Source organism: Talpa occidentalis, unplaced genomic scaffold (genome assembly GCF_014898055.3).
Source record: "Talpa occidentalis isolate TD23 unplaced genomic scaffold, MPIMG_talOcc4v2.1 talOcc4.4, whole genome shotgun sequence".
NCBI lineage: Eukaryota > Metazoa > Chordata > Mammalia > Eulipotyphla > Talpidae > Talpa > Talpa occidentalis.
In genome coordinates, this window is record NW_023604295.1 from 115,656,257 (window position 1) to 115,679,221 (window position 22,965).

Consider the following 22,965-nt stretch of genomic DNA (forward strand, 5'->3'; position numbering starts at 1 on the left):
TTTCATTACCATCACTTTTTCTGTATGTAATGTATCTCCTTCAAATGAAGTGAAGTTAAAAATAACAGAAGAAAAAAATTATATTGTGGTTGTAATTAACTTAGAGACATACTCTAGTATTTTTGACAATGAATACAATTATTTATTTGATTGAGAGTACCTATTATTTAACTTGAGTATATTTGCTTGTAGACTTGCACTCATGAAAAATGCTGTCAAGCGGAAGAGTGTCGTCTAATTGGAAATGCAGAGTGTGGCAGTGGAGCATGCTGTAATAAAAAGACTTGTAAGGTAGGTTTTCAAGCTAGTACATTGTTTTCTTATATATGTCTTTTTGGTAATTGTACATTCAATTTTTAGATTTAAACTTTTCAATACATCAACAATTATATAACTTTATGTCCCTAGCTTATGCACAGTTGATTGCAGAATTCAGAGAACATCCTTATGTCTTTTTCAAACTCCTCCTTAACTCTGCCTTTCACTGGTTTCAGTTCCTCTGAAGACTCATCCAGTTATTGTATTCAATACCTAGCCCATATTATTTAAGCACTGTGAATTCATTTTGGTCATACCTGGGTGATCAAACAACTTATGACTAAATTACAAATGAACCCAAACACACTTGACACATAATTTTTTAATAAACAGAAAATAATGATTTTAAAATTTCATCACGAAAGTATCAGAAAAGGAATCCATGTGGAATCAGCAATGAGAAGCCTATCATAGAATGCACCTTAGTTTCGGCAAAATTTCCTGGTGCTGGAAGTGATTGAATTCTTGACACTTGGGAAGTTTTCTATTCAAATTTCATCTCCATATTTCAAAGAAACCTGTGTAGCTGACTTATAGATTGCTTCATTTTATTATTTTTTTTATTTTTAAAAGATTTATTTATTTTATACAAGAGCCGGGGCACAGGCCAGATGTGCGGGAGGGCGAGAGGATTTACCAGAGACAGAGCGGGGAACAGAACAGGCAGACTGACTGAAATACACTGCTGAGGGGAGCAGAGGGCAAGTCAGGAGAGGTCTGCTGAGCCGGGATTCTCTCCGGCTGGCCTGCCGGAATTGGACCAGTGCTGCACTCAGCGCCTGCGCCACCAGGGAGGCTCTAGATTGCTTCATTTTAGCATCCCACTTTTTTGTATCACTTTCAGGAGTTTATGGCAAGCATAAAAACTGATTAATTATAGATTTTCATTGCCAGATTTGTTTTCTCTCTGTCAGTGAAATCTCTCCAACCATTATTCTACACTGTTCTGTGTGTTTTCCTTTTCACTCTGGATTTGCACTTAAAGCCAATGGTTAATTGCTTTCAAGGTGCATGAATCTAGAGTTCAGCCTAGGGTTTCTACTTTTTAGCAAGAAAACTTTTTGTTTTTCCCTTGACAGAGGTTTCCTTTTGACTTTTGTCTTCAGTGGGATTTAGAAATAAGATTTTTCCGACTATGTTCCAAACTAGTTATTTTAAAGCAGAAGTAATTGTTAAATTTGGTCAAAAGAAAATTCACAGTAAAGGTTGATAAACTGGTCTTCAGAATAACAGTTGACTGTACTGTTAATTTACATTAATTTATTATTTTAAAGCATAGAATTTGGTCTTTTCTCCCATTTAAAGGCTCTTAAGTGTCTTACATTCTAATCTCTATTTTATTGATTATAAGCATGAGGGCTTCCAGTTTTGTTCAGTACCTACTTTCAGTTTGGTTAATCTCCACCAATGGTGATTTAAAATATAGCAATTTGATACAAATTATTTCCTATAATTTTTCAATTTAATAGATACAAGTCCAAGTGCAAAGATATGTTTGTTAAGACCTAGCAGTGAAAACTATGTCACTCTTAAAATTTTAATTGGTACTGCGTAATATGATTCTGTACTGGTAAGTTGTATATTGATGATTACTGGCCATGCAAAGAAAAGCAAACAAATATTTATGAAGTTTAAGTAAAAGATGATTCCAGCTTCATCGTCATGTGGATCTTTAAATAGGAACAGGGTTTTTATTCTATGCATTTATGGAATGTCCCTGATTTTTTGTCTTTTTTTTTAATATTTAATTTTATTTTTTAGATTTATTTATTTATTTATACAAGCACTGGGTACAGTCAGAAGCGCAGGAGGGTGAGAGAATTCAGCAGAGCCAGAGCAGGGAGCAGAACAGGCAGAGGGACGGAGGTACACTGCTGAGGGGAGCAGCGGGCGGCAGGAGAGGTCTGCGCGCCATATGGGACCCTCCTCCGGTGGCCGGGGAGCAGCCGGGGATCTAACCGGCGCTGCAGAGGCTGCGGGCAGCTTCGCAACCCAGCGCTCAACTGCTGCGCCACCGGGGAGGCCCATTTTTTCCTGTTTTTAAAAATTTATTATATATATATATATTACATCATCCTTCATTTTTGTACAATGTTTGATTTCCCCATGAAATTCCCACCACCAATTCACCCGTGCACCATCACCATAGTCCCTTATGCTCCGTCCCTGATTTTTTGTTGGTAGTTTCAAACAAGCCTCATCTCTCTAGGTGACACATATAACTTCTGACGGCTGCTGGTTTTTCTAGTCCAATAGAATTCAATGTTAAGGAAGATTAGCACTTTCCCAACATCCATCTCAATCCTTGGTACTAGAGACCCCTGACTAATTTTACTGAATTAAATTTCCCACCACTTCACCCATCGTTGTGTTAGGTAAAAGTATTCTGATGAACAACCTGAGTCATAATGAGATTTGTGTGGATTTTAAACCCCTCCTAGTAGAGGTGGAACAGGTTCTGAGAGGAAAGTTAGTTAAAATGGAAAAGATGCCCATTGAGCAATATTTTAGGTATATGGTAAAAACTAGCCCTGATTTAGTGTAATATTTAGGAGTATAAATTGATTCTCAAGAATCAAAAAGTGAAAAATAAATATGCATATTAATGTGTCAGTTATTTTCTATTTACCTTGCTGTAAATATGCAGGATAATCATAGCTTTTAACCAATGGAAATTTCATTAGAGACTTTTTTTTTGAAAAGTTGAGATGAAATTCATACAACATAAAATTTACCATTTTAAAGTCAACAATGCAGTGAAACCTAGTACCTTGACAGTGCACTTTGTAAACTACCACCTCCACCTCATTGCAAAGCATGTTCATCACTACACAGGAAGCTCCCTACCTATTAAGCAATTGCTCTTCTTTCTCCCTTCTCTTCAGTCTCTGACAATCACACCAATCTCTATAAATTTGTGTATTCTGGATATTTTATATCTGTAGAACCATTCAATATGTGAACATTTATATCTGACTTTTTACTTAATCTAATGTCATCTACCTTGAGGTGCTGTTCATCTATCTATGCACTCACAAGTGCATATTTTACTAGTGCTTTTAAATAAATTCATAATATAACTTTAAATAGTTAAAAGTATAATAATAATGCAAATGCAAATTGCAAAGCTCTTAGATTTTTTACATTTTTGTTTTACTACTGAAAAAATACATATTTTTTGTCTCACAGATAAACCCAAGAGGACGTGTATGTAGGAAAAGCACAGATCCATGTGACTTTGCCGAATTTTGTGATGGATTATCTGAGTTTTGTGTCCCTGATGTGAAATCTCTCGATTTAGAGCCATGTAATAATGGCACTGCCTATTGCTATAAGGGAATATGCAGAGATCCAGATAGACAGTGTCTAGAGATATTTGGAAAATGTAATATTTGTATCTTTTTTTCTGGCGGTTATTCTTAAATTTTTATTTCTTTATAATTAGAAATTTTCTAATAACATAATAGGGTAATAACTTTTGTCCTTAACATGGTTGCAAAATTTGTGAGGACAGGGACTTAGTCACCTGGACGTGTGTATATGTGTGTGTTTAATTGAGATATACTTAACATATCTTAACATACACAGATTTGCAGTGATCAGTTTGATGAGTTTTGACAATTGTATACACTCTGGTGACCACCCTGACTTGTTGAGTTAAATTTCCTACAACCTTACCAACACTGTGTCAGGTAGAAGCATTCAACCTGGATCATGAGATCGCTTCCATTATTCCAGAAAGATCCATTGTGTTTCTTCCTATCCTTCACCATATCCTCAACCTGAACAAAACAATCCCTTTCTGACTTCCTAACCATAGATTAGTCTATGCTTTGATTTCATATAAATTAAATCAGATGGCATACGGCATGTGGCTACTTTCCCTTGACGTGTTTTTGGGATTCATTCATATTGTGTGTGTATGAGTAGTTCATTCAATTGTTTTGTTCTAATGTCAGTAACCACTTTAACCATAATAAATGTCATTAAAAAATTAACTGTGAATAAAATTGTAAATCAAAGCAACTTTGAACAGTTTCAGAAGGTAAAATAGACCTCCTAGCTATAGGACAAAGGTACTAGGATAGTAGTCAAATTTCAAGTTATTGATGGTCAGAAAGTACAATATTAGAATTGCAAAGAGAGTAGTGACTGAAATCTCAGTCATTTCTGCATATGATACCAATATTCCTAATCTCAAGTAGGTATTTTTCAAGTGTTTCTTCTTGTATAATAAGTAGGCAAAACCAAAAATTGATAATAGATGACACTGACTAGGCATTCCTGTTGTCTAGATATCTTTATATTAATTTGTCACACTTTAATTTTAATTATTTTAATTAGGTGACTAATTGGAACTTTATCTTTTCAGTTGCTAAGGTTTCTTCTTATCTGTGTTCACAAGAAGTAAATATTCAAAATGACATATTTGGAACATGTGGCAGACCATGTAATTTTGAGTAGGTATTTAGAAATTATATATTTTCCAAATGCATGTTAATGTATATGTGTGTAATACAAAGCCTCTTAATACATATGTTAGAAGATGCAGTAGATATAATAAATTTATATGTTGCAGTTTATACTGACGTAAGTTCTGAATATAGTGTTGTGTTTATGGTTGTGTTTATGGTCTGAGTAACATTATTAAATTATCCTCATGTAGTAAACTGTATTCCCTACCATATTGCATTCCTAAGTGACAAAAGGGATATTGTTTCTGCCTTATCTACCAGGGATACGTTTTGTGGAAAGATAGTTTGTCACTGGACATTCTCACGGCTAGTACAATCAACAGGGTTTGATATTCAATATACTTACCTTGGAGGTCATATATGTATGTCTGCAAATGTAAGAAATAATTCTGTCACACTAAGAGATGTCACCTATGTAGAAAATGGTACTATGTGTGGTGAAGGAAAGGTAAGTAAAACAGTATGTGATTCTTGACTCTTTATAAAGTGAGTGTGTGTCTGAGTGTGTGTGCATGTGTATGTCTGTGTGGAGACAGAGAGACAGAAAGCACATACACAGAGAGAGCTTAAGATTTTCAAAAATTTATCATGAATGTATAAATTTTGGTTACAATTTGTGATCTTAAGGGACAAAAGACTGCCTTTCTGTTGGTGAAGGAAACACTTGCTTTATTGTCTATTATTTTTATTATGAATTTTGTTGTAGCTACTTAAACTTGTTTGCTCACACTTGAGAATCCAAGCCACTTCATTGGACCAGGATAGAGCCTGCAATAATTTGTTTAAAAAAAAGAAAAAAATACACCTGAAAAAGATAGAATACCCTGAATAATAGGAATAAAAGAAAACTACCCCTGCCCCCCCAAAATTCCAAGTATTTACTCCTGCTGTGACTGTCATGGAGAATTAATTTGGTTTTAATGAAAATACAACACTTATTATTACATAAACTTACAGCCCTAATTCTTCTTCCAAAAGTACCAAATATGTGTTAAAATATACATGTTAAAAATAATGCCCTCCTATAGGACACAATAATAAAACAGACTTTAAGATTGATTTATTTTTCTTTAAATAATTTGAGAAATAAAAAAATAATTTTTAAACAAGAACCAATAAAAATTAGTTGACTAATGAAAAAAACTACACAATGTACTCACATCTTAAAATTATTTACATTGATAAACATTATTGTAAGAAATAAAAATAAGAGGAAATGGAAGAAACCAGTAAACTTATCTCAAAATGGAAAAATATATTCTCATTAATAATAAAGAAGTAATCAGAAAGGAACATACTGGTACTAACTACTGTATAAAGTAATTGTCATCCTGTAAAGATAATTTAGAACAAACTGAAACATATGTTTACAATAAATAAGCATATTTTTGGTAGGATAACATAATATGGTATGATAAACACATAAATTTATTATTAACCAGTAATTAGAAAAGAAACACTAAAATGGTACATATTTGTATATGGTTTAACACCAAATATAATTTGGGATTTTTTCCTAGTTTTTGGCACAGAGTTCCTAAACTCCTTAGAGTTTTCTGTGTGAATGAAATGTATTTTTTTATTCATAATAAACCCCTTCCAACAAAACCTAAGTGTATGTTAATGATGTGAGTTAGGGTGGAAACTCTAGGCTTCAGGGATGGACTGGTCATTGAAATGATCAAATAATTAAAGGCTGGATCTTCTAGACACATTTATAGAAGGGGAGTGCTGGGGCTGGTGATTAAATTCATAATAGTTACTAAACTTTTGACTTTACATTTAAAGTTTTTGTTGTTGCTTGTTTTAACATTTTAGTATTGTGAAAATGGAGCTTGCTTAGCTATCCAAAGCACCAGAAAGAATATTACGTGTGACTCAAAGGAAAAATGCCAAGGACATGGAGTATGTAATGGTTACACTAATTTTTAAGTATAGTTATTTTAGTTCATGTCAACGATATTTTGCAGCATAATAAGATTTAGAACATTTTTTTGTGGAATTTTTAAAACTGGTTTTTTTGGAAATGGATATCATTATTTATGCATATGTACCTAATTGAGGTGTTTAATCAGATTGTTTTAGGCCTCATGAGCTAATAAGCTTTGAAGTTTGTATAAAAATGCAATACGAATTATTCCCTTATTGTAATGTTAGTTTAGGATAATGAAATTTTGGAAGTCGATTTAATAAGGATTTCACATATATGTTTATACATACATAAACACATAGCTTCTAATTTATTATATATGTATTGACATATAATCAAACACATACTATATTTATATTACACACATTACTTATGATCTAATATTTTTATGGGAGTAGTTTCTTGTCATTCAAATTTATTTCATCTTTCTAAGGCTTTAATTTATTTCCCTATAACTTTGGGTACCTTGGAGGTGGGAGTGATGTAGGGACTACATGTGAGGGGGTTACTCCTGTAGTCCCAAAACATTGGCAAAGATGTAAAACAATGGTACCTTAATAGCAAATTAAGGTGATAGAAGTATATTTTTCTTATGTACTTCTTCTGTACGATACTGGAAAAATATAGTATACTATCCAAAAAGTATACTATCCAAAAGTATACTATCCAAAAGTCTTTGGATAATATTACATTTTTACTTAGCTATCTATATTATTGTAAATAGTGATACAATGGACTCTGCTATATATTCACCTATAAACATTTACCTGATTTATTAAACTGCAGTGAAATCTGAGAGGTCAAATAGTACCCCATTTAAATTTTCTTAAATGTCATATTGTCTTCCAAAAATTATTATACCACTTTTTGTTCCTGCTTATCGTGTATCAATATATTTCCTCATTTGGCCATAATAGCTTCCCAGTCTTTTTAATCTCTGCTGATGTGCTAAATTCATTGTTGATTTGCATTTATTTATTAATTGATAATATAGTTCTTAAATATGTATTGTCATATTTGCCATTATCATTTCCACTAAATATCATTTAGTGGAATTATCATTTAATGGAATTATTTCAAATGCCATTATCATTTCCAGTAAATAATCCATTTAAATTTTGTAAACTTTGTCTTTCTAAGCAATATTTGACTTTAACTTTGTGGCTAGTGCCTCCTGCCATATTGAGACTTCACATTTTATATAGTTATCCAGGAAAAAGTATGTCTGCTTCTCCTTTCAAAACTTTCTCCGAAATCACTTTCATGTGCATTTATTCACAATTTATTTTACTTCATTTCTTGTTTAATTTTAATTTTTTTATTTAATTTTTGCATGAGTCTATTTCTGGATTCTCTGTAGTACTTTTTTATCCTTAATTCTTTTTATCTTCCAGATGACATTTATGGATTTTTTCTAGCAAAATATATTTTTCCATCTGTGTGAAATTTAGCAAGATTTTCACTTTAGGTTTTTTTCCCTAACTTTTTGTAAATGTTGACTTACCTCTGCTAATTTTACCTCAGATAATTCTTTTTTATTAAATTTTTTATTGCAATAACATCCACTATAACTATCTAAGTTTTAGTTGTACGGCATTATAATTTGATTTCTCTATTTGCTACATCATTATCACCACCAAAAGTCTAGATTCTATTCCCCATCATAAAATTTATCACCTTCACCCACTTTATCCAACCCTCAAACCCCTTCCTTTCTGGTAACCATCAATCTGTACTCTGTATCTAAGAATTTGTTTTTATTTTGCTGTTTGTGTTCATCTGCTTTTTTCCTTTATATTGTACATATGTATGTAGTCATAAGACATTTGTCTCACTCGTTCTGACTTATTTCACTAAGCATAACATCCTCTATTTCCATCCATATTGTTGCAAATCTTTTGTATAGCTGTGTACTAGTCTTGTACACACACTAGTCTTGTGTACACACACTAGTCTTGTGTATACTAGTCTTGTAAAGTCTGTGTACTTGTCTTTATCTTTTGTATAGCTGTGTACCAGTCCCTTGTGTACTTGTGTGTATGTGTGTGTGTACATACCACAACTTTTTCCATTCATCTGTAGTGGACTTCTAAGTTGTTTTAATGTCTTGGCTATTACAAGTAATATAACAAACCTAAGAATGCATATACATTTTCAGTGTAGTGTTTTGTTTTCTTTGGATAAAGGCCCAGAAGTGGAATAGCTGTATCATATTGTATTTGTATTTTTAATTATTTGAGGAATACCCATACTGTTTGCCATAGTGGCCACACCAGTTTACATACTCACCAGGCGTGAACATCCTTGTTAAAAGATATGTCTTACTTTTGGCAATAGCCCAGTCAACAGGTATTATGTAATATTTCATTTTGGTTTTGATTTGCATTTTCCAAATAATAATTGATGATAAACATCTTTCATTTGCTTGTTTACCCATTTTTTAATCAGATACTTTTTGTTATTGCATTGGATGAGTTTTTTAATTCACAACTGAAGTTCAATTCTATGCATTCAAGTCTTGAATCAATACTAAAATAATTTTAGTGTATGGTAAAATATAATGATCTAGTTACATTCATTTTTATGCTGACCAATATCCCAACACCATTTATTCAAGAGAGTTTTCTTTCTCCCTGTTTGAACCTGACTCCTTTGTGTGATTTTCTCCTGTAATCTCAGTTTTGTTTAATAAGTCTTTTTATTTTTTATTATTTCTATACCAAACTGTTTTGCTTACAACAATTTTCAGTTTTTACCCCCTGAGGTAACATTGTCTTACAACAATGTATATATGATTTAGAGGATCACACCCTTCAGGTGTATGTTACACAGCACACCCAACCCCAAGTCACCCAAAGTCCACCATATTCCATTGTGACCCCTCCCTATTAAACTCTTTACCTTCCCTTCCTCCTCTGGTAACCTCAATTCTGCAATCATATTTCTATAATTTGTTGTTGATTTGGCTTTATCTCACTCACTGTTACATTCCACATAAAAGTGACATTATTTGGTATTTGTCTTTCTCCTGACTTATTTCTCTTAGCAAAATCCCCCCTGGTTCCATCCATGTTCTCACAATTAGTAAGAATTTGTCTTCTTTTCAATGGCCCAGTAGTGATCCATTGTGTATGTGTACCTCATCTTCCTAATCCACTCATCTGGATTTGGGTACTTAGATTGTTTCTATAACTTGGTGTAGGGTAAATGGTTTTTCAGGCTTTTCTGTCCTCCCACCATTAGGATTGTGCTGCCTGATGGGGCATGTGCAGTTACATTGTTGCAAGCTGTGTTGTTTACTTCTGTGGGCCATGGGAGGAGTACTGATAGTCACTGAGAGAAGCAGGAGCTAAGAGGCAGGACAGAGAAGCCCAGGTGAAGACTTGCTGGGGCCTTGGAGGCCTATTGGCCTCCTGGCCCCCTGGCCCCCCTGCCTGCTGTGTACCTCTTTGCCACACTACATGTAAAGCTCACGAAAAGCCTGTTAAAGCCACCAAGGGCTCCAGGACTCCTTTACCCGGACAGTCTGCTCAGATCATAGAGAACCTGCATTGTGCCTATCCTGCCACTACACTTGGCTATTGTAAATGATGCTGCAATCAACAATGGTGTGTCTATATCCTCTCAAATTGCTATTTTTGCTTTCTTTGGATAGATACCTAGGAGTGGAATTGCTGGATCTTATGGTAGATCTATTTTAAAATACTTGAGAAATCTCCATACTCTTTTACATGAGTGTTCAACCAGTCTATATATCTCAAAGAGTGTATGTGGGTTCCTTTCTCTCCACATCCTCACCAACACTTATTGTTTCTTGGTCTTTTTGATATGAATCATTCTCACAGGAGTGAGGTGGCATCTCATTGTAGTTTTGATTTGTATTTCCTTGAGAATAAGAGATGATAAGATTTTTTAGCCCTTATGTATCATTGCCAGTCTTTTCTTACTGGCAAAGATTTTGATGAGAAACACACTGATATTTTAATGGGTTTAAATTGTTGTATTTAAGATTTTGTCTTTATCTCAAACTTTTGACATTTTAACTATAAAATGTCTTTATTAGGGTCTCCTTGGGGCTATTTTGTTTGTAAGTCTCTCGGCTTCCTAGAGTTGGTTGTTTCGACTAAGTTAGGGCATTTTTCAGATAGGTGTTCTAAAATATTTCCATTGCTACTGGAGTAGAATCCATAAATATTTCTTTAAATAGGTTTTCTGTCCCTTTATCTCTCTCACTTCACCCTCTAGAATTCCTGTAATTTGTGTGTTAATCCATTTGATATTGTCCAAACATTTCCAGATGGATTTTTTTCAATTCACTTTTCTATTTTTAGCTTTGTTCGTGTGAGATCTACTATTTTATCTTTTATCTTGCTTGTCCATTCCTCAGCTTTATCAAGATTGGCTTTAAATTCCTCTAATTTTTCAGTTCAGGTATTGCATTCTTCAAACTTGTAACTTCTGTTTGGAATTTTCTGTCTATTAGAGATCAATTTTCTCCTTTATTTTCATTACTTAGAATTCTTTATCTTGTACATTGCATATGTCTATTTTACTAAGTTTTCCTGATGTTTTTATCTTATACTTTATTTGGAACATTCCTCTCTTGTTCACTTTACTTAACTGTCTTTGTTTCTATATATTAGGTGAAACAGCAGCCTCTCCCAATCTTGAAAGAGTGGTCTCATGTATCGAAACTTATCATTCAGTGTTGCCATATATTTTGGTGGTTTCTAGAACATTTGTCGTTTGACTAGGCTATCTGGATTATTCTTGGTAGGTCCCTGCTGTTGACGGTTTGCTAAGACCTGCCAGAGTTCCAAGAGGGATCTCCTTTAGCATCTAGTTTCAAGCTGGACTCTAGACCCATAGGTATATGCTTTTGTAGCATGCCAATATGTATGGTTCTGTGGGGCCACGGTTATAAACTCTACTGGTATGCAGTACTGGTAATATGGAAGTGTCCTCCTGGGGAAAGTCAAGTAATTGGGGATATTGATGAATGTAAACTCTCCTTTCTGGGAGGTAGAAAGCTATGGTGAGGCAAAGGTGGGGCCAAAGTTATCAACATGAACAATATTCCCTGAGCGTGTCACCAAGTTTCTTAATAGTCCTCATGCAGGCAGGAAGGCATTGGGAATGGCTATTCCAGTTGGACTGAGTGGGAAAGTATTGAACAATGACATGTTGGGTCTGCAAAAGGGGCGACTGTAAGCCGGGTGGTTCAGTAAGCCTGGTCATGTTGAGAAGTGACTAATTAGAGCAGCAAGCTCTGTGTGAGTTTATGTGTGTGTGGCTGGATAGGGTGGGGCAGGGAAATACCCAGCTCTAGTAAGAAAGATATAGCACTGAAAAGTGTCTCTAGCTCAGGCTCTACTGAGGAACAGTGAAGTTGCAAAAAATGGTACCCACCAATTCCTTTGTCCCAGAAGAGAATTCTTATAGATCCTTGCCCTCCTGGAAAATGCTTTAAGTATATTGAGTGAGTCTCCTTCATGAATGATTTTGTTTTTCAAATCTTTACTTTTATGCTAGTTCCTGGGGTAAGTCTACATTCTTGCCTCTGTGTATCAGTTTTCCATTCTTTAGTACTTCTTGGGTCTCCTGGTTGCAAGCCCTACTAGTTTTAAAATCTAGATGGTTTAGGGGGCCTTCTCTCTGATACAGGTGCTGTCGGTCCGTCCCGCAGGCCAACAGGGTTCAGGAACACGGCGGAGGGGCTGGGGATGAAAAACGCGTCTACTCACATGGATGGCTGCAGGAACTCACACTTTATTACCGAGGGGGCAGGGATATATATATATATATATATATATATATATATATATATATATGAAAATATGAAAATATATATATATATTTCATATATATATATGAAAATCTGCACATGCACTTTTTTTGGTTTGCGCATGCACCTTGGTCTGCGCATGTGCTTTACGTGGCTTGCGCATGCGCTTTGGTCTGTGCATGCACTTTAGTGCCTTGTGCATGCGCTTTGGTTATTGACAAGGTGCCAAGCACTGAGGTCCCTGATGTGGGACCAGAGCCCACTGATTCATCAAGCAGAAGGTCTGTATTTATGATTTCCCTCTTGCTGTTGGTCACCCCCTTGGGAGTAGGGCTGCTTAGCAAGACTGCATTTCTGCCTTTCCTACCCGTTTTTTTAGATTTTTTTATTGCATTTTTTCTTTTTCTTTATATATTTTTATATCATTGTTAATTTTTAAACAATATTTGCCTCCTCCCATCCCTCAGATGTAGTCCCCATAGAATTTCCTTCACCAATGCACCGTGTACCATCACCTCACCCTTACCGTGTACCATCGTCATCACCCTGTGCTCCTCCCTCCCTTCCTCTGATCCCTCTCCCTCCTTCTCCCCTGCAGGATGTCTCTGATTTATAATTGTTTGTTTTTATTTTGTTGTGTTTTATGTTGTTATTTTTTTTTACACTGATGACATATTTGGTTCCCCTATGTTCCTGCTATAAGTGAAACATCCGACATTTTTCTTTTTCCTTCTGACTTATTTCACTGAGCATACATAATTCCTTCTAACTCCATCCACATTGCTGCAAATGACATGAGATTATCTTTTTTGATTGCTGAGTAATATTCCATTGTGTATATATAACACATCTTCTTGATCCAGTCATTTATTTTTGGGCATTTGGGTTGTTTCTAGGTTTTACCTATTATAAATAGTGCTGCAATAAACATAGGGGTACAAGTGTTCTTTTGAGTCAATGTTTTTGTGTCCTTTGGGTAGATCCCTAGTAGTAGAATTGCCGGGTCATATGGTAGTTCCATTTTTAGTATATTGAGGAACCTCCAAACAGCTTTCCATAGTGGTTGGACCAGTTTGCAACCCCACCAGCAATGTAGGAGAGTTCCTTTTTTGCCACATCATCGCATCATCGCCAACATTTGTTGTTGCTAGTTTTTTGATATGTGCCATTCTTATTGGTGTAAGGAGGTATCTCATTGTGGTTTTGATTTGCATTTCCCTGATGGTAAGGGAAGTTGAGCATTTTTTCATATGCCTGTTAGCCATTTGCATTTCCTCTTTGGAGAAGTATCTTTTAAGTTCTTCTGCCCGTTTCTTGACTGGATTGTTTATCTGTCTTTGTTGAGTCATGTGAGTTCTTTGTAATCAGACCCTTATCAGTTGAATGGAGTGAAAAGATTTTTTTCCCAGTCAGTGGGGTATCTCTCTGTTTTGATTAATGTCTCTTTTCCTGTACAGAAACTTTTCAGTTTAATGTAATCCCAGGTTTTACCTTTTCCTTAACTTTCTTTGCTTTCAGTGATTAGTCTTTAAAGATGTTACTGAGGTGTATGTTGTAGTGTTTTACCTGTATTTTCTTCTATATATTTTATGGTTTCAGGTCTTATGTCCAGATCTTTTATCCATTTTTAGTAGATTATTTTGCATGGTGAGAGGTAGTGGTCTAGTTTCATTCTTTTGCATGTGGTGGTCCAGTTTCCTCAGCATCCTTTATTGAACAAACTGTCCATGTTCCACTACATATTCTTTGCTCCTTTGTCAAAGATTAGTTGTCCATATATGTGTGACTTTATTTCTGGGCTTTCTATTTGGTTCCATTAGTTTGTTTGTCTGTTTTTGTTCCGCCATACTGTTTTATTTATTATGGCTTTGTAGTGTAGTTTGAAGTTTGGGAGTGTGATACCTCCCTTCTCCTTTGTTTTCATCAGTAGAGTTTTGACTATTCGCCTTTTTTTGTGGTTCCATATGAATTTCATCAGTATTCTATTTCTTTGAAGAAGGTCATTGAGGTTTTTATGGAAATAGCATCGAATCTGTAAATTGCTTTTGGTAGGATGGCCATTTAAATAATGTTAACTCTTCCAATTTATGAGCAGGGGATGCTGTTCCAGTTCTTTGTGTCTTCTTCTATTTCTTTGAACAGTGTTTTATAATTTTCTTTGTATAGGTCCTTTATCTCTTTTGTTAGGTTTATTCCCAAGTATTTGATTTTTTTTTGTTTCATTTATAAAAGGGATGTTTTTCTTGATTTCTTCTTCAGATGGATTGTTTGTGTATAGGAAGGCTACTGATTTTGCTAAACTGGTTGATTATTTTGATTAGTTTTTCTGTAGAGTTTTTAAGGTACTCTATGTATATTATCATATTGTCTGCCAGTAGTGATAGTTTTACTTCTTCTTTCCCTATTTGGATTCCTAGTATGTCTTTCTCTTGTCTTATTGCTCTGGCTAGGACCTCCACTATTATATTGAAGAGTAGTGGTGAGAGAGGACATCTTTGTCTTGTTCCTTATCTTAAAGGAAAGGCCTTCAGCTTTTCGCCATTGAGAATAATATTGGCTGTGGGTTTGTCATATATGGCTTTTATCATGTTAAGGGATGTTCCCTCTCCTGAGAATTACAAAGGCGTTCATTATAAATGGATGATGGACTTTTTCGAATGCTTTCTCAGCATCTATTGATATGATCATATGGTTTTTATTTTTCTTTTTGTTAATGTGTTTGATTATATTGATCAATTTTTATATGTTCAACCATCCTTGTGCCCTGATATTATCCCTTTGATCCATTGTTGGATTCTGTTGGCAAGGATTTTGTTGAGGATTTTTACATCAGTGTTCATTAGGGAGACTGGCCTATAATTTTCTTTTTTTGAGCTGTCTTTGTTTGGTTTCGGTATTAGTGTTATGTTGGCTTCATAGAATGTATTTGGTAGTATTCCTTCTTTTTCAATTTTTTGAAAGAGTTTGTGTAGGATAGGCACTAATTCATTGCTGAACGTTTGGTAGAATTCATTTGTGAAGCTGTCTGGGCCTGAGCTTTTGTTTTTTGGGAGTGTTTTTATTACTGCTTCAATTTTGCTGCTTGTAATTGGTCTGTTTGGTTGTTCTATTTCTTCTTTATCTAGCTTTGGAGGATTATAACTCTAGGAATTTGTCCATCTCTTCTATGTTGTTGAATTTGTTTGCATATAAGTGTTCATAGTAATCTCTGATTATTATTTTTTTTTAAATAAATTTTATTTTTATATTCCCCATACAATTGCAATCCCCTTATTTGGACCCCAATCCCTCCCCTCCCTATCCCCCACCCCCCATAGAGTGTCTCTGGTTCATAGTTTTTTCTTGATTTTGATTTTCACTTTCTTATAGTTATTCATTTTCCTGGTCCCTTATTTAAGTTTTCTAGATTCCTGCTATGAGTGAGACCATCCGGTATTTTCCTTTTTCTTTCTGGCTTATTTTGCTGAGCATGATCCCTTCCAGCGCCATCCATGTTGCTGCAAATTGCATGTGTTTATCTTTTTTGAATGCTGAGTAATATTCCAGGGTGTGTATGTACCACATCTTCTTGATCCAGTCATCTATTTTTGGGCATTTGGGCTGTTTCCAAAGCTTAGCTATTGTAAACAGTGCTGCTATAAACATAGGGATGCAGGTGCTCTTTGGAATTGATGTTTCTGTGTCCTTCGGGTAAATACCTAGGAGTGGAATTGCTGGATCATATGGAAGCTCTATGTTTAGAAGGTCCAGAAAACTCTACACAGCTCTCCATAGTGGTTGGACCAGTTTGCACTCCCACCAACAGTTCAGGAGAGTTCCTTTTTCTCCACATCCTCACCAACATTTGTTGTCACTAGTTTTTTTAATATGTGCCATTCTCACTGGTGTGAGATGGTATCTCTTTGCAGTTTTGATTTGCATTTCCCTGATGACAAGTGATGTTGAACATTTTTTCATATGCCTGTTGGCCATTTGCATTTCCTCTTCAGAGAAGTTTCTTTTTAGCTCTTCTGCCCATTTTTTGACTGGATTATTTTCTTTGTTTTTGTTGAGTCTCATCAGCTCTTTGTAGATTTTTGTGATCAGTCCTTTATCATTAGTGTTGTGTGCAAAAATGTTCTCCCAGTCGGTGGGGTTTTTCTTTGTTTTTGTTATTGTCTCTTTTGCTGTGCAGAAGCTCTTTAATTTGATGTAGTCCCAGCTGTTTATCTTTGCCTTCACTATCACTGCTTTGGGTGATGTGTCTTTAAAGATGTCTTTGATGTGCATATCACGTAATGTTTTGCCTATATTTCCTTCTATGTATTTTATGGTTTCAGGTCTTCTGTCTAGTTCTCTAATCCATTTTGAGTTGATTTTGTGTATGTGAGGTAGTGGTCAAGCTTCATTCTTTTGCATGTAGCGACCCAGTTTTCCCAGCACCATTTATTGAACAAACTTTCTTTGCTCCAATGCATAGTCTTTGCTCCTTTGTCAACGATTAGTTGACCATAAATCTGTGGGATTATTTCTGGATTTTCTATTCGATTCCATTGGCCTGTGTGTCTGTTTTTGTTCCAATACCATGCAGTTTTGATGATTATGGCTTTGTAGTACAGTTTGAAGTCTGGGAGTGTGATGCCTCCATTCCCTTCTTTCTTTTTTAGGAGAGCTTTGGCTATTCTGGGTTTTTGGTGGCTCCATATGAATTTCATCAATAATTGTTCTATTTCTTTGAAGAATGACATTGAAATTTTGATTGGAATAGCATTGAATCTGTATCTTGCTTTTGGTAGGATGGCCATTTTAATAATGTTTATTCTTCCAATCCATGAGCAGGGGATGTCTTTCCATTTCTTTGTGTCTTCTTCTATTTCTTTTAACAGTGTTTTATAGTTTTCTTTGTATAGGTCCTTTATCTCTTTTGTTAGATTTATTCCCAAGTATTTGATTTTTTTTGTTTCAATAATAAAAGGGTTTTTTTTTTATTTCTTCTTCTTCTGATTTATTGTTTGTGTATAGGAAGGCTACTGACTTTTGTGTGTTGATTTTGTATTCTGCCACTTTAATGAACTGATTGATGAGTTGAACTGTGGAGTTTTTGGGGTTCTCTATATATATTATCATATTGTCTGCAAATAGTGATAGTTTGACTTCTTCTTTTCCTATTTGGATTTCTTGTATGTCTTTCTCTTGTCTTATTGCTCTGGCTAGGACTTCCAGTATTATATTGAAAAGCAGTGGTGAGAGTGGACATCCTTGTCTTGTTCCAGATCTTAAGGGAAATGCTTTCAGCTTTTCGCCATTGAGAATGATACTGGCTGTTGGCTTGTCATATATGGCCTTTATGATGTTGAGGTATGTCCCTTGTATCCCAAGAATTTCAAGGGCTTTTATCATGAATAGGTGTTGCACTTTGTTGAAAGCTTTCTCAGCATCTATTGATATTATCATATGGTTTTTATATCTCTTTTTGTTGATGTGTTGGATAACGATTGATTTTCGGATGTTGAACCATCCTTGTGTCCCTGGCATGAATCCTACCTGGTCATGGTGATTTATCTTATGGATACATTGTTGGATTGATTATTCTTTTGATTTCTGCTGTTTCCGTTGTGATTTTTTCTCTTTCATTTATGATCCTGTTTATTTGTGCTTCTCCCTTTTTTCCTTTGTGAGCCTGGCTAGAGGTTTGTCTATTTTGTTTATTTTTTTGAAGAACCAACTTTTGGTTTCATTGATTGTTTAGATTATTTTTTAATTTCTTTTTTGTTTTTCTTTCTTTGATTTTTATTATTTCCTTTCTTCTACTGGTTTTAAGTGTTTTATGTTGTTCTTTTTTCTAATTCTTTGAGGTGTGAGATTAAGTTTTTTCTTTGAATTCTTTCTGTTTCTTGATGTGAGCCTATATTGCTATATATTTTCCTCTTTTTACTGCTTTTACTTCATCCCATACATTCTGGAAATTGGTGTTCCTACCCATTTTGATGTGGGTCTTTTGCTCTTTATGGAGGAGCTTTCAGCTTATTCTCAGATATTTTTCAGGAGAATTATTCCATGCATAATTGGATATTTGTTGTGCTGGGGGAAGAACTGAACCCAAGAAGTTTCTATGCTACCATCTTGAACTGCCTTTCTCTTGCATCTGTTTTTTAAATCCTGAAAAAAATCATACAAAATTTTAAGTTCCACTATATTATAATTATTAATTTCATAATTTCCATACCATTCTAGATTAAATGATTTCTGCTTCAAAGAATGCTGTCTACTTTTATTTCAAATAATAGACAAATTCAAGAAAATCTTTATACTTTAAAAGATATTGCATAGTTTATTATGTTTTATTTATTTATTTTTAAACTTTTTTTTTTAAGATTTATTTATTTATGCATCCAAGAACTGGGGTACAGGCCAGAGATGCGGAGGTGGGGCGTGGTAAGAGGATTCACCAAAGACAGTGTAGGGAACAGAACAGGCAGACCATCTGAAATACACTGCTGAGAGGAGCAGCGGACGAGACAGGAGAGGTCTGCTTTGCCATTTGGGAATCTCCCTGGCTGGCCGGGGATTGAACTTGTGCTTCAGAGTCTACGGACTGCTGCATAGTGCTGTGCTTCACCCCTTGCGCCACGAGGGAGGCCCTATTATGTTTTATTTTTTTTTAAATAATAAATTTTATTTTTATATTCCCCATACAATTGCAGCCCCCCCATTCTGACCCCATTCCCTCCCCTCCCTCCCCTCACCCCCCAAAAAGTGTCTCTGGTTCATAGTTTTTTGTTGATTTTGATTTTCACTTTCTTATAGTTATTCTTTTTCCTGGTCCCTTATTTAAGTTTTCTAGATTCCTGCTATGAGCGAGACCATCCGGTATTTTTCTTTTTCTTTTTGGCTTATTTCGCTGAGCATGATCCCTTCCAGCGCCATCCATGTTGCTGCAAATTGCATGTGTTTATCTTTTTTGAATGCTGAGTAATATTCCATGGTATATATGTACCACATCTTCTTGATCCAGTCATCTATTTTTGGGCATTTGGGCTGTTTCCAAAGCTTAGCTATTGTAAATAGTGCTGCTATAAACATAGGGGTGCAGGTGTTCTTTGGAATGGATGTTTCTGTGTCCTTTATTTTGAAAATTACTTTCCACATTTAAAGTAAAACTACCTATAGTATACTCAATTAAATACCTTCATGATTTATTTTAAGCATCATAAATAAAAAATTTAATTTGTATATGACATTTAATGTTACCCTATTTTTTTGTTTGTTTTTGGTGATAGGTTTGCAATACTCTCAATAATTGTCAATGTGATGCTGGATATGCTCCTCCAGAATGCAGACGATATAAGGGATCACCAGGAGGAAGTATTGATGATGGATATTGGCTTGTAAAATGTTAGTACCTAGAACAACATGCTCCAATAGAATTTTCTGCACTTATAGTCATGTTCTGCAACTATACTGTCATGCAGCTAATGAGCTCCTGAAAGTGCATAGTGCAACTAAGGAACTAAAGTTTCCATTTTATTTTACTTTATTGAATTCAAATTTAAATAACTAGTTGTGGCTAATAGCCTTTTCCAGTATGTCATATGCAATATATTTGCATTTAAGATTCATTTCTGTTATCATTCTTTTTTATTACATAGCCTTCTGTTGGAAAGTTGTGCTATATATTTTTCTTTCTTAAGGATTTATTTATTTATGCATATAAGAGCCAGGGTTCAGGCCAGAGGTTCAGGGGATGAGATGATTCACCAGAGCCAGAGTGGGGAACAGAACAGGCAGATCTACTGAAATACACTGCTGAGGGGAGCAGTGGGCGAGACAGGAGAGGTCTGCTGCACCATATCTGTCACCTCCCTGCCTAGGGATCAGACTCGTGCTGAGGTGGCTGCTGAGATACACTGCTGAGGGGAGCAGTGGGTAGGACAGGAGAGGTCTGCTGAGCCATGTGGGTTAGCTCCCTGGCTGGGGATTGAACCCATGCCACAGTGGCTCGAGCCAGCAGGGAGGCTCTGTGCTATATTTTTGTCATCCATTTACCCATTAAAGTGCATTTGGAGTTTCCTTAGTTTTTTACATTTAACAATAAAGTGCCATAAAATGAGCACATTGACTTTTGCCTTTATTTAAGATCTCATTTTTTGATGGGTAAATACCTGAAAGTGAAATAGATGGGTCATTATTTAGTATATTTTTAGTGAACATATATCTAATTTTACAAGAAACATTTAAACTGCTGTCCAAAATGATTATACTATTTTCCCTTCCCTCCCTTTATCTATGAGAATTCCAGTTTTTCTGAACAGATAATCTACACTTCACAAACACTTGCCATTTTCATAGGGGTTTTTTTGTATTCTTCAATTTTGTTTTGACAAAAGTAATATCCCATTGTGATTTTTATTTAACTTTTCATGTTGTATAAATATACTTTGACAAAAGAAACATAGATGGAAGTCCTGTGTACCCTTTACTCAACCTCCATCTATATTAATCATGTTTCAATATGATAGTAATGTATCAAAACCAAGAAATAGTTAGACTACATTTCACCACCACACATACACCCATTTGTGTGTGTGTGCAAACATGTGCATGTTTAATTCTATATAATTTTGCCACATATTAAAATTTGTATAATGACCACAATCAGGATAGAGAACGCTAGCATCACTAAATGGCCCTAGTATTACGCTTGGAGTACCTGCATGGATTCCCTCTTTCCTCCCTTCCTAACTCCTGACAACCAATAAACCAATCTCCATTTCTCTAATACACTATTTTGTGAATGTTAAATCAATGAAATCTTACCATTTTTCTTCTCTTTTATTTTTGAAGATTTATGTATGCATAAAAATGTGGGGTGTTGGGCCTCGCCGGTGGCGCAGCGGTTGAGCGCTGGGTTGCGAACCTGCCCGCAGCCTCTGCAGTGCCAGTTCGATCCCCGGCTGCTCCCCGGCCACCAGAGGAGGGTCCCACATGGCGCGCAGACCTCTCCTGCCGCCCGCTGCTCCCCTCAGCAGTGTACTTCGGTCCTTCTGCCTGCTCTGCTCCCCGCTCTGGCTCTGGTGAATTCTCTCACCCTCCCGCGCTTCTGACTGTACCCAGTGCTTGTATAAATAAATAAATAAAAATAAAATCTTTAAAAAAAAAAAAAAATGTGGGGTGTTGCCAGAGGTGCAGGGAGTGGTGGTGAGGGAATTCACCAGAGACAGAGTGAGGAGCAGAACAGGCAGATCTACTGAGATACAATGCTGAGGGAAGCAGTGGGTTGAGAGGAGAGAGGAGAAGCTGAGAGGAGAGGTCTGCTGAGCCATATGGGTTAGCTTCCTGGCTGGGGATTGAACTCATGCCACAGTGGCTGGCAATAGCTTGATAGTTCTGAGACTTTAACCCCAGCATCACCAGGAAGGTCCAATTTTTCAATCTTTGGACTGAATTTTTTCTTATATATAATTTTCTTTAACTGCATCGAAGTTGTTTCATGCATGAATACTTCAATTCCTTTTTATTGATAACAGCATTCCTTTCTATGAATGTAATATAATTTAACTATTCTTCTGAAGAATATTTCAGTGATTGCCAATTTTTAGATCTGTAATGAATATGAATATGAATAGATCTGTAATGAACATTCATGTGGAAGTGTCTGCAGGAAAGTAAATTTTTAATTTTCTGAGAAATATGGCAAAAGTGAAATTGCTGGGTCAATGCTAAACCATTTATAGTTCTAAAAGTAACTACCAGGGCCTCCCTGGTGGCGCAGCGGTTGAGCGCTGGGTTGCGAAGCTGCCCGCAGCCTCTGCAGTGCCGGTTCAATCCCCGACTGCTCCCCGGCCACTGAAGGAGGGTCCCACATGGCACGCAGACCTCTCCTGCTGCCCGCTGCTCCCCTCAGCAGCGCACTTTGGTCCTTCTGCCTGCTCTGCTCCCCGCTCTGGCTCTGGTGAATTCTCTCACCCTCCCGCGCTTCTGACTGTACCCAGTGCTTGTATAAATAAATAAAAATAAATCTTTAAAAAAAAAAAAAAAAATAAATAAAGTAACTACCAAATTATTTTCCAGAGTGGTTGTACCACTTGACATCTCACCAATAATACAGGAATGATGTACGTTTTTTGTCATTCTTACCAACATTTGATGGTACCACTATTATTTTAGTCATCCTATTAGACGTTTATCAATATCTTGTTCTGGTTTTAATTTACACTTCCCAAATGGGTCTTGACATTGACTGTCTTTAATATATTTATTTGGCATCTATATCCTCTTCAATGAAAAGTCTATCCATATCGTTTGCCTATTTCAAATTGACTTGTTTGTGTTTTAAAATGCTGAGTTTTCAGATTTTTTTCCTACATACATGAATTTTGTGGAATATGTGATTTGAACATATTTTCTTGGTGTTCTTGGGATTTTCTGGGTTTTATTTTCCCATAACTGTTCAAATTTTAATATCTCCTTTCCACTTT

At 35.6% G+C, this 22,965-nt stretch overlaps 1 protein-coding gene across 4 annotated transcripts in view; it reads left to right on the forward strand.

The window, feature by feature from the left end:
- The window catches only part of LOC119257832 (A disintegrin and metallopeptidase domain 3-like), a 73,121-nt gene that overhangs the window by 45,973 nt on the left and 4,183 nt on the right, over positions 1-22,965 (forward strand). For all 4 annotated transcript variants that reach the window (XM_037526105.2, XM_037526106.2, XM_054700901.1 and 1 more), the window contains 6 exons: positions 193-291; positions 3,508-3,703; positions 4,691-4,778; positions 5,055-5,241; positions 6,612-6,698; positions 19,768-19,882. In XM_037526105.2, coding sequence (XP_037382002.1) covers positions 193-291; positions 3,508-3,703; positions 4,691-4,778; positions 5,055-5,241; positions 6,612-6,698; positions 19,768-19,882 — 772 coding nt within the window. The remainder of the gene's footprint in view (positions 1-192; positions 292-3,507; positions 3,704-4,690; positions 4,779-5,054; positions 5,242-6,611; positions 6,699-19,767; positions 19,883-22,965) is intronic.